Below are 19,636 nucleotides of genomic sequence, written 5' to 3'. Positions count from 1 at the left end.
TTTACTTTTCAATTAATTACTTTTTATCATTCTTTTTTGTTTCCTTTGTTGTTTTACAGTGTATAATTTTTGCTTCTTTATTTAGTGGTTGTTTTGGGGTTTGTGCTATATATCTTTACCTTACCATACTCTACCATCACTTCCTATCTAGTGTTAGGATTTTTAAATAATATTCTCCATTTTCACTCCCCTGATTTTTATGCTATTTCTGTCATGCATTTTACTTTTATGCATGTTATAAATCCCACAATAAATCGTTATAATTTTTGAATACATACTAAGGTAACTTTTAAAGAGTTTTAAATAATAAGAAAGGAAAATCTTAAATATTCACTCATGCAGTTACCTTTGGCAGTGCAATTTATATTTTCCTCTGCTATTGTTTTCCTTTTGCCTGGAGGCCTCTTTCAGTATTTCTTGTAGTATGGAACTATTGGTTATGTATTCTTTCAGATTTGGTATGCTTTCAAAGTTTTTATTCAACACTTGCTTTTGAAATATCATTTTTCTGAGTATGGAATTTTTGTTGGACAGCTGTTCTCAGTGCTTTGAAGATGGTGTTCCACTGTCTGCTGGATTGCATTGTTACCAAGGAGAAATGTGCTGCCATCCTTGTGTTTGTATGAAATATGTTTTTTCTCTCAGTGCTTTCAAGATATTCTTCTTATCATTGGCTTTGGCCAATTTGATTATGATGATAAGCTTCAGTGCATTTTTCTTCATGTTTTTTGTCCTCACAGTTCATTGAGTTTCATTGATCTGTTCATTTATAATTTTCATCTATTTTGGAATAGTTTTTGCCACTATTTCTTCAAATACTTTTTCTATTTCTGACTCTCCTTCTCCTTTCAGACTCCAGATAAAAGTATATTTTCCACTTGAAGTTGTCCTGTAGCTCACTGATGAACTTGCCATTATATTGGATTCTTTTCCTTCTGTTTCATGTTGAATAGTTTCTATTGTAAAGTCTTCGTGTTTATTAGTTTATTCGTTTGTCATTTCTTATGAATTCCACTCAGTTTTATATCAGACACACTGTAGTTTTCATCTCTAACAGCTCACTTTAGCTCTCTTTCTTAATATCTTCTATGTCTCTACTTAACTTGTGAATATATGTCATACATTTATAATAACTTTTAATGTTCTTTCCTTTTAATTCTAACACTTGTGTCAGTTCTGGGTTGGTTACATTGATGAACTTTTCTCCGCATTATGGGGCATTTTCCTGATTTTTTGCATGACTGTTAACCTTTCATTGGATACAAGGCCTAGTGAATTTTACTTTGTTGGGTGCTTGACATCGTTGCATTGCTATAAATATTCTTAAGCTTTGTTCTGGGACAGAGTTAAATTACTTGGAAATAGTTTGATTCACTTGGGTCTTGCTTTTATGGTGTGTTTGCTGGGCCCAGAGCAGTATTTAGTCTAGAGCTCACGATTCTCCCACTACAAAGACAAACTCCTTCTGAATACTTTACTCAATGTCCTGGTAATTATGAGGTTTTCAAGTCTAGCTGGTGGAAACAGGCACTATTCCTGCCTCTGTGTGAGTGCCAGATACTGTTACCTCCAATTTCCTTGGTAGTTCTTGGCTCAGTCACAGGCAGTTTCCTCATAGAAATGGAGCAAATGGCTCTCTCTTGAATATTCTAGATAAACTATTATAAACAGATAATGGGAGTCCTCTCTATCCTCTGCAGCTCTGTCTTCTGTGGTACTTTGTCCTGCAAAATTTAACCTCTTCTGTTTTTCTGGACTTTCAGATTTGTTTCCTCAACCAGAGAATCCAATGGGCTCTGCCTGGGTTCCTCCTCCTTGTGCTGCAGCCTGAAAACTCTCTCACTGCAATAAGCTGTACATTCATAGGACTCAGCTCCCCTGTTTCCTGTCTCTCAGACTGTCCTTAATTGCCTGATGTCCAGTGTCTTGAAAACCATTTGTTTTTCAAATATACAGACACACACACACAGAGGCGAGAGTAAATCTCATCCTTTTTATCCCCTTTTGTCTGGAAGTGGAAGTCCCTCTTCCATGGATGCTAGGGACTGAATGTTTGTGTCCCCAAATTCACATCTTAAATCCTAAACCTCAATGTGTTGGTATCAAGAGGTGGGGAATTTGGAAGGTGACTCAATTATGAAGGTGGAGCCCTTGTGAATGGATTAGTTCTCTTATAAAAGAGATTGCAGGGAGTTCCTTCTCCCCTTCCAGCAAATGAAAATACAGCAAGAAGATGACCATATATGAACCAGGTAGCGGTACTCACCAGACAGTGAATCGGCTTGTGGCTTGACTACAGGTTTTCCAGCCTCTGGAACTGTGAGAAATAAATTTCTTTTGTTTATAAGCCATCCAGTTTATGGTATTTTTGTTAAGACAATTGATTTTTAAAATTGTGGCTATTTTATTTCTAATTTCTAGAAATTTTTTTGGTTCTTCTTAAATGTACAGTGGCTTTTTTTTTCAGTTTCCTATACCTTCCACACAATGTCAAATTTGTAATTCATTTCTTTAAACAAGCTCTCATAATTTTGTAATTCCCTAATTTGAACTCTAGGCAGAACTCTATTCTTTGTTATTTTTGTTTTTTCCCTTTCATATTCAAGTTATCTTATTTGCTTGGGTGCTAAGAATCTTTGATTTCTTGGCAGTAAGAGTCGTTGAAAACCTATTTGTGAGGTTTCCTGTGCCCTTCTCTGAAGCAGCTTCCATTTGGGGGCCATATCAGTAGGAATATCTTAACCCAGTTCCAAGGATGGAGAGTTCCAGACCCATATAGGCCATGCACTTGTGGAGTAAAAATCATTGCAAAGGTTGGTCTGGAGCCATAACTTCCCAAGGAAATCTTGTTTGTTTATTTTTTTTTCTCACCATTTCTGCAATGAATGCAGAGCCGTCTTTTTAGTTCCTAGCAGTTGTGGGAAGGATAGGTTCCAGTTTCTCTTTGTTGACGCTTACTTTGAGATTAAAGTCTCTCTGGCCCCTAACTCGAATCAGGACCCCAGTGTCTTCCAAATGATTACATTCTGGACCTGTGTTCTATCCCTCTTGCCCTTACATATCCTCCAAATCCAAACTCAAGTGTTTCCAGTATCCTTACACACATTTTGGGTAAAAATGGAGTCAGAGCTCAGACATTATCTGGTCATAGATTTTTTTAAAAAAAATTGGGCCCAAAGTTGCCCATTTTCTTTTTGTCCCTTCCCTTCTCCTTCCTTCCTCCCTCCCTTCTTTTCTTCTTTCCTTTTATAGCTTTTTCTCCTAACATCTTTCATTATTTCACCAGGATTGTTAATATGAGGAAACTAGCCCATCATTTCTGGAAACTGAAACCATTTACAAACATTTTGAATCTAAAGTAGAAGCTCTTCATTATATTATCTAACAGTTTGTAGTTTCAGACCTTTTAAGTTGATCTTAGTTTCTAAGTTGACTTCTGTGTCATCTGGTCATACAAGTACACTTCTGGTGATGATATGTTCAGCTCTTGATTTGCATTAGATATTTTCACAACTCACTGCACATGCAATTTGCTTCTATCATTGAGTGCTTTGCATAGGCCCCTGGAGGCCCAGATCAGCTGTTCAGGTTTTATAAAATGGGCCTTTGCAGTGTGAGCTGTGCTGCATCAGGCAAGCAAGGGCACCAAGATGATGTTGCAGACACAGGTCCTTATAACCTTGTTGCTCTGGGTATCAGGTGAGAAATTTTTAAGTGCTTTTGGAGTAATATCTTTTTATAGTTAAAAATTAATTTTAAGATGTACTGCGAAATACTGGCTGTTTACAAAATAGACCCAATTGTGTGCTGACATGTAATACTATTAGAAAGCACATTTTAAATTACATATTTCAATGTGTCTATGATAAAGTGTGTGTGTATCATCATTATCTATTTGTGTTTGCAGGTGCCTGTGGGGACATCGTGATGACCCAGTCTCCAGACTCCTTGTCTGTGTCTCCAGGACAAAGGGTCGACATGAAGTGCAGGGCCAGTCAGAGTGTTAGCAATGAGTTATCCTGGTACCAGCAAAAACCAGGACAGGCTCCTAAGCTGCTGATCTATGCAGCATCCAACAGAGCATCTGTGGTCCCTGACCGATTCAGTGGCAGTGGATCTGGGACAGATTTCACTCTCACCATCAGCAGCCTCCAGGCTGAAGATGTGGCCGTTTATTACTGTCTGCAGCATTATAATAATCCTCCCACAGTGCTTCAGGCTCGAACACAAACCTCCTCCCCAAACCATGGGTCAGTGAGTCTCTTCTGCACCAGCTGCTTCCTCTTACACAGTCTTGAACATTCACATTCCTCTATCTACCAGAGAGGTCATATTTCCTGACTCACTCTGTGCTGGATTTGTAGGGTCCAGGGGAAAATTAAGAGGGTTTGCTTTTTCTGAATCCCTTTTTATGGGAGATGGCTGGAGAAAAAAATGCTGTAAATATCTCTTAGAGATCAGGAGGTTTTGTGTCACAGGAACCTGCATGTTTCTCATGGACTCATTGTGTGATTCAGCCAATAAGGTTTGTCTCTACCCTCTGGAAAAGGGTTCACTGAGTTTTACACTATGATGGATCCATTCTCTCTTCCCTGTTCTTCTGAGATTCAGGAACATTTCTATTTTAATTTCTAGCTCTCCTGGTTTCCTTTCTTTATCTGCAATCATCCTTTTAACTCTGGACTATCCCATTATTATATCGTTCACCTCTCCTACTCAAAACCTTCCACAAAGAAGGTTGTATCCCTCTCTTGCTGTTTCTTTCCATGCACAGATTTTCCAGCGAAGCATTCATGATCAGTGTCACTGAAGTTGTTTTCCTACTCTGTCTCCTTTTGTACCACCTTTATCTTCTCTCCATTTCCACAGTTGTACTCATTCTTACAAATGCACTTCTCTCATTCTTTAACCCTATCACTCTAGAAATATACGATACTGTTCCCTGTTACTTTTTCTCATCATCTATCATCTTCCTCTTTAAATCCATCTCTTGGGCACCCAAGTCTAATTTTGTGACTGAAGGAAATAATTGCTCTAAGCGTGCTATAACTTGAGTCCTTTGGACAACATTTAATTAACCTGCTCATTTCAGTGTAAAAATGGAAAAACTCCAGTCATTTTGATATTACTTCTTCACCTCCTTCTGAAATATTTGGGTTAATTAAATTTAGGTTCAGGAAAGATTCCTGCAAACCTCATCAGTGTAATTTGAACACTCTTACCTGCTTAACAGCTCCTCATGATAATTACAAATATATTTAAAGTATTGCTATTGAGGAATCAGTGGCATTCATTCATTCAGGATAGTTTTTGAGTTCTTCCTATGTGTCAGGAGCAAAAATATCTGCTTTCATTCCAGTTGGAGTAACCAGACCATAAACAATTGTATCAGTAAATATTTACTGTAATTTTCTAAGTGCTGGAAGAAAAGTAAAGCAAGGAAGAGGATAAAAGATTGTGGGGTAAGAGTGAGGAGAAATTTTAAACTAGATGATGCATTAGTTAGCTATTGTCATGTAATAAACCAGCCACAAAATGCTGTGGTTTAAAATGGTGGCATTTTTATTGCTGTTATGCTAATGGACCAGCTGATTAGTTCTATTAATATGTGCCATACTCTATTGATCTTCACTGGCTTGCTTGTGTGCTTGAAGTCAGCTGACAGGTCAACTGGGTGCTGATTAATACAGAAAGGCCCAAATTTCTTTAATCTCTTTCACATTTCTATAGTTGGCTGATCATCAGCTGGGGCTGTCTGGGTGACAACCTCATGTCTCTCATCAACTGGCAAACTAATCTCAATTTCCCAAGGCTGTTGGCAGGGTCACTAGAGAGAAAGTAACACTACTTAAGGTATCTTGAAATCTAGACTCAGTACTGTCCTAATGTCCCAATTTATGCATTGTAAGGATCAATGCAATTGATCCTATTGAAGGAGATGTTAAATAGCACTTACCTGTTCATAAGAGGAACTGCAAAGTTATACTGGAGGAAGCATGCATATAGGGAGGGAATGAGGAGTCCCCTTTAATAATAGAGGATCCTTTTTTGCAATGAACCTACCGTAGAATGTCATGGAGAAGGTGAGAATGAGAAGGTGTGACTATCAAGGCCTTAATGTCATGAGAAAATGAGCCATAGAAATATCTCCAGGGAATAGAGCTTTAGCTAGAGGAAATAGCACTGCTCTGAGGCAGAAATGAGACCAGTGTGTTGGAGAAATAGTGGGAGGGCAGTGTGAGAGAAAGAATTTACTATGTTTGGCATGACAATCAGAAATGTTTTGCTCCTGTGGACTCAAGTGTTGGAACATAAGGTTTGAAGTGTGTTTTTTCTTAGGATACTGCAGAGAAAAAGAACTAATGGAATGTATACCCAGAGAGAGAGATTTAAGGAAGTGCAAGTGTGGGTGTTAGAAAGTTGGAAATCTGTAGAGGAGGCTGGCAGGTTGGAAATTCAGGTTAGTGTTGATGTTGCAGTCTTTAGTCTGAAATCCAGCAGGTCTTCTATGTTGCAATCTTGAGGAAGAATTTCTTCTTCACTGGGAAATCTCAGTTTTTGTTGTTAAATGTCTCAACTGATTGAATGAGGCCTACCCACATTATGGGGCATAATCAGCTTTTTGCAAAGTGTTGATTTAAATGTTAATCACACCAAAACATGCCTTCACAGCATCATCTCAACTGGTGTTTGTCCACACAACTGGCAGCATAGCCAGCCAAGTTGACACAAAAGGTTAACCTTTATAAGGGTAAAATTGAAGGCAGAATTGACCTTTTGTGAGGGATGAGGTATTGCTCTCCAGCTAGGGTCTACTTGATACAGAGTACAGCTGGATCTTAGGAAATTTCTCATGCCAAGAAGCAGTGCTGAGGCCACACGGACACCTATAGAACATCCAGTGTGCCACCTGATCTACTCAGCATTGAGTATCTCCCCAACTCTTAGAACAGATTACAAAAGTCTCAGTAGCTGAACTTGTAGTACACCTGAAGCCACAGTAACCTGTGCCTTTTAAGGGATTTTCCCTTCACTCTGCCCTCTGTTTTAGAATGGACAGCAGGACTAGGAACAGGAGTAGGTACAAAATCTTATATAGTCTCTGTGACCAGAGGGGGTTTTGATAGTTATCCTGAGCTGGCTTTTCAAACTACTGGATGCAACTGAATTTACTTGAAAGCACCTAGATTTAATTACTTGGTTAGTTCAACACATAATAGAAATATTGTACTGAAAAAATAAAATAAATGAAACTCAGGATCCCATCCACAGATTTCACAGTTGATTAAACTCAGCTCAAGAGAAGTGAGTTAACTAAAAAGTAGGTTAGAAGAAAATGTCTAGAATTAAGAAAAGAGAGACAAAAGGAGGGAAAATATAGAAAAGAGATTCTTAAACACATGGGATTTACTGAGAAGGCAATGTGTAATTGAAATGACAGAAAAAAAGAAAGCAATGGAGGGAAAAGCAATGTTTGAAGATGTAGTGCTTCGTCACTTTCCAAAGCTGATGAAAGACATCCATCAAGTCATAGATTCAGGAAGCTCCAAGAAACACAAGCCCGATAAATAAAATGAAAACTCAACCTGAGCACATCATAGTACATTTGCTTAAAGCCAAAGAGGAAAACAAAGCCTTTGGGGCCAGCCTTGTGGTGTAGTGCTTGGGTTTTGCATGCTCTGCTTGGGCAGCCCAATTTTGTGGGTTTGGATCCTGGATGTGGACCTACACCACTCACCAGCCATGCTGTGGTGGCATCCCACATACAAAATGGTGGAAGATTGGCACAGATGGTAGTTCAGGGCAAATCTTCCTCAAGCAAAAAAGAGGATGATTTTTATCAGCTATTAGCTCAGGTCTTGTCTTCCTCAGCAAGAAAAAACAAAACAAAGCAGAAACAAAAGCAGAAAAGCAAACCCTTTAAAAGAAATGGAGAAAAAAGATAAATTTCCTTTAAAAACACGCTGTAAGAATTACAGTTGACTTCTGATATGAAACAATAAAGCAATAAGACAATGGAATAGTATGCATTCAAAGTTCAAGAAAAAAATTCATTACCAAAATAAAATTACCTACCAAAGGAATGTGTGTTTCAAGAATTAAGACAAAATAAGGACATATTCAGAAAATAATTGGAATATTTTATTACCAGTAGACCCATGCTGAAAGGGAAGCTAAAGGAGATATTTTAGACAACAGCAATATGGTTGAAAACTCAGAAATTATTATACTCAGCCACCAAGAAGTCTCCTAACGTTCCCTACCTCCTGCTATTTCTTTCTCCTGATATTAACATCCTCCTCTCCACATTAAATCAGGACAACCCATGTAACCAGTAGAATATTGTAGAAACAAAATTGTGTGACTTGAGAGGCTAGGACATTAAAGAGATTGTAAGTTCTTACTACTGTCTTTTTGATAGTTTACGGTAGAGGAAGCCAGATGCCACCTTGTGAGAACAGGCTAGTAGCTTTATGGACAGATTAACACGGTAAGAAACTGAGGCCTCTTGCCAATGGCCAGCACTAACTTGCCAACAGATGAGTGGGTTACCTTGAAAGCTACTGTTCAAATCATTTGCTAACTGCATCTCTGGCTGACATCTTGACGGCAACCTGATGAGAAACCTGGATCCAGAACCAGCCAGGGAAGGTATCCTCAAATTCCTGACTCACAGAAATGGTGTGAGACCATAAATGTTTAATATTTGTGTTGCTGAGTTTTGGGGCAATTTGTTCCCCAGCAATGGATAACTAGTGTAAAGATGCTGTAAGAAATACAGTGATATATGGGCATAAGTATGATGTCTATCAGCTGTGTAAAGCAAAAATAATATTTTTCAGGTTTAAAGTACACATAGAAGTAAAACATATGATAATCATAGCATATAAAACAACAAGAATTTAAATGGAGTTGAAGGACTGAACAGTCCTTGAATTGTCCATGAAATCTTCAAAGTGCTAATTCAAATAAGATTATTTTTCTGGCAGGGCGAGAGATTATTTTTTCTCTCCTTTGTATTCTTTTTATGACTTGATAATGAGTGAATAAAAAAACTTACTTATTGAGGTAAAATTAGCATCCAATAAGTTGCACATATTTAAATGCACAACTTGACATGTTATATGTTTATACTTGTGAATTAATCTCTATAATCAGGATAGTGAATGTATCCACAAAAATGTTGAATATTGTTGTGTGTGCTTGAAAAAGTGACCCCTTTATCACTGCTGAATGTCTCTCCTTATCCTTGGTAATATTCTTTGCTCTGAAATCAGTTTAATCTGATATTAACATAACCACTCTTTTTTGATTAGGATTACAATGATTAATATTTTAAATTATGTTTTTACAATTATTTTTTTATTGAGTTCCTAATAGTTTACATCAACGTGAGATTTCATTGTACATTATTTCTTGACTGTCGCCACCTAAGTCCTCCCCTTCACCTCCTGTGCCCACCTCCACCCCCCTTCCCCTGGTAACCACTGAACTGTGTTCTTTGTCCCAGTACTTGTTTATATTCCACATATGAGTGAAATCATCTGGTGTTTGTCTTTCTCAGATTGACTTATTTTGCTCAGCCTAATTCCCTTCCATGTTATTCCAAATGGCATGAATTTGTCCTTTTTTCTGGCTGGGTCGTATTCCATTGTGTATATATACCACATCTTCTTTATCCAATCATCAGTCAATGGGCACTTGGGTTGTTTCCATGTCTTGGTTATTGTGAATAATGCTGCAATGAACATAGGGGTGCATATGTTACTTTGGATTGTTGATTTCAAATTGTTTGGGTAGACACCCAGTAGTGGGATAACTGGGTCATATGCTAGTCCTATTTTTAGTTTTTTAGGAGTCTCCATACTGTTTTCCATAGTGGCTGAACCAGTGTGCATTTCCACCAGTGGTGTATGAGGGTTCCCTTCTCTCCACACTCTCTCCAACATTTGTTATTTTTAGTCTTAGTGTTTATAGCCATTTTAACAGGAGTAAGGTGATATCTTAGTGTGATTTTGATTTGTATTTCCCTGATGATTAGTGATGTTGAACATCTTTTTCATGTGTTTATTGGCCATCTGTATTTCTGCTTTGGAACAAGGTCTTTTCATCTCCTCTGCCCACTTTTTGATCAGGTTGTTTGCTTTCTTATTGTTCAGTTGTGTGAGTTCCTTATATATTATGGAGATTAACCCCTTGTCAGATAAATGACTTGCAAATATTTTCTCCCAGTTGGTGGGTTTCCTCTTTGTTTTGATCCTAGTTTCTTTTGCCTTGCAGAAGCTCTTTAGTCTGATGAATTCCCACTTGTTTATTTTCTTTTGTTTCCCTTGTCTGAGAGGATATGATATTTGAAAAGATCCTTTTTAGTTCGATGTAAAAGAGTGTACTACTGATATTATCTTCCAGGAGTTTTATAGTTTCAGGGTGTATCTTCAAGTCTTTGATCCACTTTGAGTTTATTTCTTTGTATGGCGTGAGATAGTGGTCTACCTTCATTCTTTTGCATGTGGCTGTCCAGTTTTCCCAACATCATTTATTGAAGCGACTATCTTTTCTCCACTGTATGTTCTTGGCACCTTTGTCAAAGATTAGCTGTCCGTAGATGTGTGGTTTTATTTCTGGGCTTTCAGTTCTATTCCATTGATCTGTGTGCCTGTTTTTGTACCAGTACCGTGCTGTTTTGATCACTATGGCTCTGTAGTACATTTTGAAGTCAGGGATTGTGATATTTCCAGCTTTGTTCTTTTTTCTCAGGATTGCATTAGCAATTCGGGGTCTTTGATTGCCCCATGTGAATTTTAGTATTCTTTGATCAATTTCTGTGAAGAATGTTATTGGGATTCTGATAGGGATTGCATTGAATCTGTAGATTGCTTTGGGTAGTATGGACATTTTAACTATGTTTATTCTTCTAATCCATGAGCAAGGAATTTCTTTCCAGCTCTTTAAGTCATTACCAATTTTTCTCAGTAATGTCTTATAGTTTTCATTGTTTAAGTCCTTCATCCCCTTGGTTAAATTTATTCCTAGGCACTTTATTCTTTTAGTTGCAATTGCAAATGGAATTGTATTCTTGACTTCTCTTTCTGTAAGTTCGTTATTGGAGTATAGAAAAGCAACTGATTTTTGTAAGTTGATTCTGTACCCTGAAACTTTACTGTAGTTGTTAATTATTTCTCTTAGCTTTCCAAAGGCTTTTTGGGGTTTTCTATATATAAGATCATGTCTGCAAACAACGAGAGTTTCACTTCTTCACTCCCTATTTGGATTCCTTTTATTCCTTTCACTTGCTTAGTTGCTCCCGCCAAAGCCTCCCGCACTATGTTGAATAAGAGTGGTGATAGTGGGCATCCTTGTCTTGTTCCTCTTCTCAGGGGGATGGTGCTTGGTTTTTGCCCATTGAGTATCATGTTGGCTGTGGGTTTGTCATATATGGCTTTATTATGTTGAGATAATTTCATTCTATCCCAATTTTGTTAAGAGTTTTTGTCATAAATGGCTGTTGGATCTTGTCAAATGCTTTCTCTGCATCTATTGAGATGATCATGTGGTTTTTATTCCTCAGTTTGTTGATGTGGTGTATCACGTTGATTGACTTGCAGATGTTGAACCATCCCTGTGTCCCTGGTATGAATTGCACTTGATCATGATGTATGATCCTTTTGATGTATTGCTGAAGTCAGGTTACCAAAATTTTGTGGAGGATTTATGCATCTATGTTCATCAGCGATATTGGCCTGTAGTTCTTCATTTTGTGCTCTCCTTGTTTGGCTTTGGTATCAGAGTGATGTTGGCCTTGTAGAATGTGTTAGGAAGTGTTCCACCTTCCCTAATTTTTTGAATAGCTTGAAAAGGATAGGTATTGAATCCTCTCTGAAAGTTTGGTAAAATTCCCCAGGAAAGCCGTCTGGTCCTGGGGTTTTGTTCTTTGGGATGCTTTTGATTGCTGTTTCAATCTCTTTCCTTGTGATTTGTCTATTCAGATTATCTGTTTCTTCTTGACTCAGGTTTGGGAAGTTGTAAGAGTCTAAGAATTTATCCATTTCCTCTAGGTTGTCCATTTTATTGGCATATAGTTTTTCGTAGTATTCTCTCGTAATCCGTTGTATTTCTGTGGAGTCTGTTATTTCTCCTCTTTCTGATTTTGTTTATTTGAGCTTTCCCTCTTCTTTTCTTCATGAGTCTGGCTAGGGGTTTGTCAATTTTATTTATCTTCTCACTTCTTTTCTTCATGAGTCTGGCTAGGGGTTTGTCAATTTTATTTATCTTCTCAAAGAACCAGCTCTTTGTTTCATTGATCTTTTCTAGTGCCTTTTTTGTTTCAATAGCATTTATTTCTGCTCTGATTTTTATTATTTCTCTCCTGCTGACTTTGGGCTTTGTGTGTTCTTTTTCTAATTCAGTTAGGTGTAATTCGAGATTGCTTATTTTGGATTTTTCTTGTTTGTTAAGTTGTGCTTGTATTGCGACAAATTTCCCTCTTAATATGGCTTTTGCTGCATTCCCATATGAGTTGGCATCTTATGTTATAATTTTCATTTGTCTTCAGATATTTTTTCATTTCTCGTTTAATTTCTTCAATGATCCATCACTTGTTCAATAGCATGTTGTTTATTCTCCACAGCTTTGTCCCTTTCTCAGCTTTTTTCTTGTAATTAATTTCTAACTTTATGGCATTATGATCAGAAAAGATGCTTGTTACTATTTCACTTTTTTTTTTTTAATTTATAGAGGCTTGCCTTGTTTCCCAACATATGGTCTATCCTTGAGAATGTTCCTTATGCACTTGAGAAGAATGTGTATTCTGCGGCTTTTGGATGGAGTGTTCTATATATGTCTATTAAGTCCAACTGGTTTAGCTTTTCATTTAATTCCACTGTTTCCTTGTTGATCTTCTGTCTGGATGATCTATCCATTGATGTGAGTGGGGTGTTGAGGTCCTCTACTATTACTGTGTTATTTTTTAATTTCTTCTTTTAGGTTTGTTATTAGTTGCTTTATGAACTTTGGTGCTCCTGTGTTGGGTGCATACATATTTATAAGTGTTATTTCTTCTTGATGGAGCGTCCCTTTGATCATTATATACTGCCCCTCTTTGTCTCTCTTTACCTGCCTCATCTTGAAGTCCACTTTGTTTGATATACTGCTTTCTCTTGTTTGCCATTAACTTGGAGTATCGTCTTCCACCCCTTCACTCTGAGCCTGTGTTTGTCATTGGAGCTGAGATGTGTTTCCTGGAGGCAACAAATTGTTGGATCTTGTTCTTTAATCCATCTTGCCACTCTGTGTCTTTTTATTGGAGAGTTCAATCCCTTTACATTGAGGTTGATTATTGATGTATGAGAGCTTACTGCTGTCATTATATCACTCATTTTCCAGCTTTCCTGCATTTCCCTTGTTTCTCGTCCTGTGTGTTTTGGCCTACCCATTGAATTATGTAGTTTTTTATGATGTGTTTCTTTGTTTTTTTCCTTATTTATTTTTTGTGTCTCTGTTCTGCTTTTTTGTTTAGTGGTTACCCTGAAGTTTGTATTCAGAATCTCATGTATAAGGTAGTCCATTTTCTGATGGCCTCTTATTTCCTTAGTCTAACCTGATTTAGTCCCTTTCCTCCTCCCCTCCTAAGTTGTTTTTCTCATATCTTATTCCAACTTGTGCTGTGACTTTGTGGTTAAAGTGACAAGATTGTCTTTGTTTTTGATGTTTTCCTTCCCTTTTGCCTAATGGTATAGTTGAATTTTTGCTATCCTATTCTGATTCTGTCTAACTATTTATCTCCTTACTCTGTGTTTTGTGAACCCTTTTCCCCTTTTTTTCTGTTTTCAGGTATGAGGGCCTTCTTGAGGATTTTTTGTAGTGGGGGAGGGTCTCATGGATATGAAGTCCCTTAGCTTTAGTTTGTCTGGGAAAGATTTATTTTCTCCGTGATATCTGAAGGATTTTTTTTTAAAGAAAGATTTTTTAAATTAAGATTTTATTTTTTTCCTTTTTGTCTCCAAAGCCCCCCTGTACATAGTTGTATATTCTTCATTGTGGGTCCTTCTAGTTGTGGCATGTGGGACGCTGCCTCAGTGTGGCTTGGTGAGCAGTGCCATGTCCGCGCCCAAGATTTGAACCAACGAAACACTGGGCTGCCTGCAGCGGAGCGCACGAACTTAACCACTCGGCCACAGGGCCAGCCCCTCTGAAGGATATTTTTGCTGGATAGAGTATTCTTGGCTGAAGATTCTTGTCTTTTAAAGTTTTGAATATGTCATTCCATTCTCTCCTAGCTTGTAAGGTTTCTGCAGAGAAATCCTCTGAAAGCCTGATAGTGGTTCCTTTGTAGGTTATTTTCTTCTGCCTTGCTGCCCTGAGTATTCTTTCTTTGTCATTTATTTTTGCCACTTTTACTACTGCCTTGTGGTAGATCTTTTTACATTGATAAATCTAGGAGATCTGGAAGGTTCATCCACACATATTTCCTTCTCTTTGCTTAGATTTGGGAAGTTCTCAGCTATTATTTCTTTGAACATGCTTTCTGCTCCATTTTACTTCTCTTCACCTTCTTGAATACCTGTAATTCTTATGCCACATTTCCTCATTGAGTCAGATATTTCTTGGAGACTTTCCTCATTTCCTTTTAGTCTTAGTTCTCTCTCCTCCTCTGTCTGGAGCATTTCAACATGTCTATCTTTGATTATGCTGATTCATTCCTCTATGGTGTCCACACGAGCTTTCAGGGAATCTGTATTTTGTTTTATCTCTTCCATTGTGTCTTTCACCTCTAACATTTCTGATTGATTCTTCTTTATAGTTTAAATCTCTTTTGTGAAGTCCTCCTGAACTCATTGAATTCTTTCTCTATATTCTCTTTTACCTCATTGAGTTTTTTGATGATAACTATTTCGAATTCATTGTTGTTTAGCTTACATATTTCTGTGTCCTCAGGACTGAGTTCTGGGTGCTTGTCATTTTCTCTCTGGTCTGGAGATTCGATGTAGTGTCTGATGTTAGAAGGTCAGCTCTTTCTTATGATATTATTCAGTTGCAGTTACAGCCTATCGCCACCAGGTGGGGGTCAAGAGCCATGTATTCTGAGCCCTCTGCCTTCAGCGGAGATGGCGCGACTGGGGTTGGGGGAGGGGAGCTTTCTCCTGTGTGGAGTCCGGGTTTTCTCGATCAGCTCTTGCTATCTGGTCTCCTGGGGTCTTGGCTTGATGAGGTCATCCTGCACGAAAGCTTTTGCCCCATTAGAGGGCTTCCATTTAGGCTGCAAGGGCGCTAGGGAGTCCTGGGTGATCCCGTGGATGCGTGACCCTTCCACGGCTCCCTCCCTCACAGATCCTCCTATGGCAGGGTTCGCAGTCTTTAGGGGAGGAGCAAAATTGTCTCTTACCCTGTTCCAGCTCTGTGCAAGAGGGGCTCCAGCCTCTCTGCCCTCCTTCATGTGGCTGCATGTCTCTCTGAGGTTTTTGTATTCTTAGGATATCTTCTGTTGAAGTATGGTTGCCCCTTTTCATTGTATGTTGGAGGGGAGAGTGTCCTGGGCGAGTACACTCTGAGATGATGCTGACGTCACTCCTAATCTTTTAAATTTTAATCTGTTTTGTATCTTTCTATTTGTTTTGTATTCATCCCATCTGTGTTTTCTTCCTTTTTCTCTTTACTTTTGGATGAATTATTTCCTATGATTCCTTTTTATTTCCTTTGTTTGCTTATAATATTTAATTCTTTATCTTTTATTAGCGGTTGCTTTGGGGTTTGTAGTACATATCTTTAATTACCATAAAGTACTCTCACTTCCTGTCTAGTGTTAGAATTTCAATACTATATTCCATTTCTAATCCACTGAAATTTATGATATTATCATGCATTTCATTTTCATATGGGTTATAAATCCCACAATACTTTGCCATAATGTTTGATTATATAGTCAACTAACTTTCAAATAGATTTAAGTCACAAGAAAAAATTTTGTAAATTTACCCATGCTGTTACTTTTTCCAGTGCTATTTATATTTTCATCTGCTATCGTTTTCCTTTTTCCTGGAGGACTTCTTTCAGTATTGCTTGTAGTGCAGAACTATTAATGATGTATTCTTTCAGATTTGCTGTGTTTTAAAAGTTTTTATTCCATATTTGCCTTTGAGATATCATTTTTATGGGTATGGATTTTTGGTTGATGCTTTATTTCAATACTTCCAAGATGTTGTTCCACTGTCTCCCAAATCTGCCAACATCCTTATGTTTGTATGTAATATTTTTTTTCTCTCGCTGCTTTCAAGATATTGTTATCATGGCTCTGAATAATGTGATTACGATAATAAGCTTTGGTGCACTTTTCTTCAGCTTGCAATTCCTTGAGTTTCCTGGATCTGGTCATTTATAATTTTCTTCAAATTTGAAAAGATTTTTGGCTATTATTTCTTCTAGTATTTTTCCTGTTTCTGATGCTCCTTCTCCTTTAGGACTCCAATTACGTGTATGTTATCCACTTGAAGCTGTCCTATAGCTCAGTGATGAACTTGCCATTCTTTCAGACTTTTTCTTCTGTTTCCTATTGAATAGTTTCTATTGTTATGTCTCCTGTTTACTTATCTCTCCTTCTGTCATCTCTGATTAATTCTACCCAGTTTTTCAATATCACCTTTTCTCATCTCTGATTAATTCCATTCAGTTTCTATATCAGACATGCTGTAGTTTTCATCTCTATCAGTTCACTTTAACTCTTTTTCTTAATGACTTCTATGCCTCTACTTAACTTTTGAACATCTATAATACAATTATAAAAACTTTTAATGTCCTTTCCTGCTAATTCTAACATTCGTGTCAGATCTGAGTAGTTTAAATGATTAAATCTTCTCCTCTTTATGGGTCATATTCCTGCTGTTTTGCATAACTGCTAACCTTTCATTGGATACAAGGCTTAGTGAATTTTACTTTGTTTGGTGGTGGACATCATTGTCTTGCAATAAATATCCTTAAGCTTTGTTCTAGGACATAGCTAGATTATTGGAGATAGTTTGATTGTTTTGGGTCTTGCTTTTATGGTTTGTTTCTTGGGACTAGAACCATATTTCATCTGGAGCTAATTATTCCCACTACAAAGACAAAGTCCTTCTGAATACTTTACTCAATACCCTGGGAATTTTGAGGTTTACAAGTCTGGCTGGTGGAACCAGACCCTGTTCCTGTCCCTGTGTGAGTGCCAGGTACTGTTACCTCCAATTTCCTTGGAGGTTCGTTGCTCAGCCTCAGGCATTTCCCTCATAGACATGCACCAATCAGCTCTCTGTTGAATATTCTAGATAACTATCAACAGATATAGGGAGTTCTCTCTATCTCTGCAGCTCTTTCTTCTTCAGCATTTTGTCCTGCAAACTTTAGCTACTTCAGCCTTTCTGGACTTTCAGCTTTGTTTCCTCAACCAGAGAGCCCACTGGGCTCTGCCTAGTTCCTGCTCCTTGTGCTGCAGCCTGAAACTTCTTTCAAGGCAATAAGCTGGTACAATCATAGAACTCAGCTCATTTGTTCCCTGTCTCTCAGACTGTCCTTCATTGTGTGATGTCCAGTGTCTTGAAAATAATCTGTTACAAAGATACAGACACACATAAACACACACACATCCAGGAATGTAAATGTCTGCCTTTTTACCCAATTTTCCCTGGAAGTGGAAGTCCTCTTCTATCGATGCTACAGACTGAATGCTTGATCCTTAAAAAAATTGAGAGCCCAGAAGTAAACCCACACGTTTATGGACAGCTAATATTTGACAAGGGAGCAAAGAGCATACGATGGAGAAAGGAGAGTCTCTTCAATAAATGATATTGGGAAAACTGGACAGCCACATGCAAAAGAATGAAAGTAGAGCATTCCCTTACACCATGCACAAAAATCAACTCAAAATGGATTAAAGACTTGAATGTAAGACCTGAAACAATGAGACTTCTAGAAGAAAACATAGGCAGTACGCTCTATGACATTGGTCTGAGCAGCATATTTTCAAGTCCCATGTCTGACCGGGCAAGGGAAACAAAAGAAAAAATGAACAAATGGGACTACATCAAACTAAAAAGCTTCTGCACAGCAAAGGAAACCATCAACAAAATGAAAAGACAACCTAACAATTGGGAGAAGATATTTGCAAACCATATATCAGATAAAGGGTTAATATCCAAAATATATGATGAACTCATACGGCTCAACAGCAAAAAACCAACAATCCAATTAGAAAATGGGCAAAAGATCTGAACAGAGATTTCTCCAAAGAAGATATACGGATGGCCAACAGGCATATGAAAAGATGCTCAACATCGTTAGCTATCAGGGAAATGCAAATCAAAACTACAATGAGGTATCACCTCACTCTGGTCAGAATGGCTCTAATTAACAAGACAGGAAACGACAAATGTTGGAGAGGGTGTGGAGAGAAGGGAATCCTTATTCACTGCTAATGGCAGTGCAAACTGGTGCAGCCACTATGGAAAGCAGTATGGAGTATCCTCAGAAAATTAAGGATAGATCTACCATATGATCCAGCTATTCCACTGCTGGGTATTTATCGAAAGAACTTGAAAACACAAAGGCATAAAGATACTTGCACCCCTATGTTCATTGCGGCATTATACACAATAGCCAAGACATGGAAGCAACCTAGGTGCCCATCAAAGGACGAATGGATAAAGAAGATGTGGTATTTTTACACGATGGACTGCTACTCAGCCATAAAAAATGACGAAATCCGGCCATTTGTGACAACATGGATGGACATTGAGGGTGTTATGCTGAGTGAAATAAGTCAGAGGGAGAAAGTCAAATACCATGTGATTTCACTCATAAGTAGAAGATAAAAACGACAAAAATAAAAAACATAGCATTGGAGATTGGACTGGTGGTTACCATTGGGGAAGGGGGGGAGGGCAAAAGGGGTGATTAGGCTCACATGTGAGGGGGTGGACTATAATTAGTGTTCAGGTGGTGAACATGATGTAATGTATACAGAATTTGAAATATGATGTACATCCAAAAAAAAATTAGAAAAAAAACATATTTATGAGGTTTCCTGAGGACTTTGGAATGATAGGACCTTCTCCAGAGCAGCTTTCATTTGGGGCCTGTATCAGTAGGAATATCTTAACACGATTCCAAGGTTGGAGACTCCCAAACCAATATAAGCCATACAGATGTGGAGTAAAAATCCTTGCAAAGGATACTGGAACCATAACTTCCTAAGGATATCTTGTTTGTCTTTTTCTCTCTACTGTTGCAATGAATGCAGAGGCCTCTATTCGGTTTCTAGCAGTTGTGGGAAGGATAGGTTCCAGTTTCTCTTTGGTTGACAGTTCATCTGAGATTAGAGTCCCTCTTGCCCCTAGCTCAAATTAGGGCTCCACATGCGTTTGCAAATGAGTAATTTCTGGGCCTGTTTTCTATTTCTCTGGCCTTTGTATGTCCCCTAAATCCATGCTCACGTGTTTCCAGTGTACTTACATACCTTTAGGATAAAAATGTCTTCAGAGCTCATTTGCTGGTCATAGATTCTTTTACAAAATTGGGCCAAAAGTTCCCCATTGTTTCTTTGGACCCTTCTTCCCTCCCTCACTACCTCCATTGGTCCCTCCGTCCTTCTGTCTCTTTCTTATTACTTTGC

The 19,636-nt window shown here is 38.0% G+C and overlaps 1 gene segment (V, D, J or C); it reads left to right on the top strand.

Moving 5' to 3' along the window:
• Positions 1–3,635: 3,635 nt before the first annotated feature.
• On the top strand, positions 3,636–4,355 carry LOC106838631 (immunoglobulin kappa variable 4-1-like). The segment is given in 2 exon segments: positions 3,636–3,699; positions 3,908–4,355. Coding segments are annotated over 2 exon segments (483 nt in total).
• Positions 4,356–19,636: the final 15,281 nt, after the last annotated feature.

The sequence above is a fragment of the Equus asinus genome, chromosome 6, assembly GCF_041296235.1.
Source record: "Equus asinus isolate D_3611 breed Donkey chromosome 6, EquAss-T2T_v2, whole genome shotgun sequence".
Classification (NCBI taxonomy): Eukaryota; Metazoa; Chordata; class Mammalia; order Perissodactyla; family Equidae; genus Equus; species Equus asinus.
Note: the sequence above shows the minus strand (reverse complement) of the source record. Positions and strands in the feature narration are given on the sequence as shown.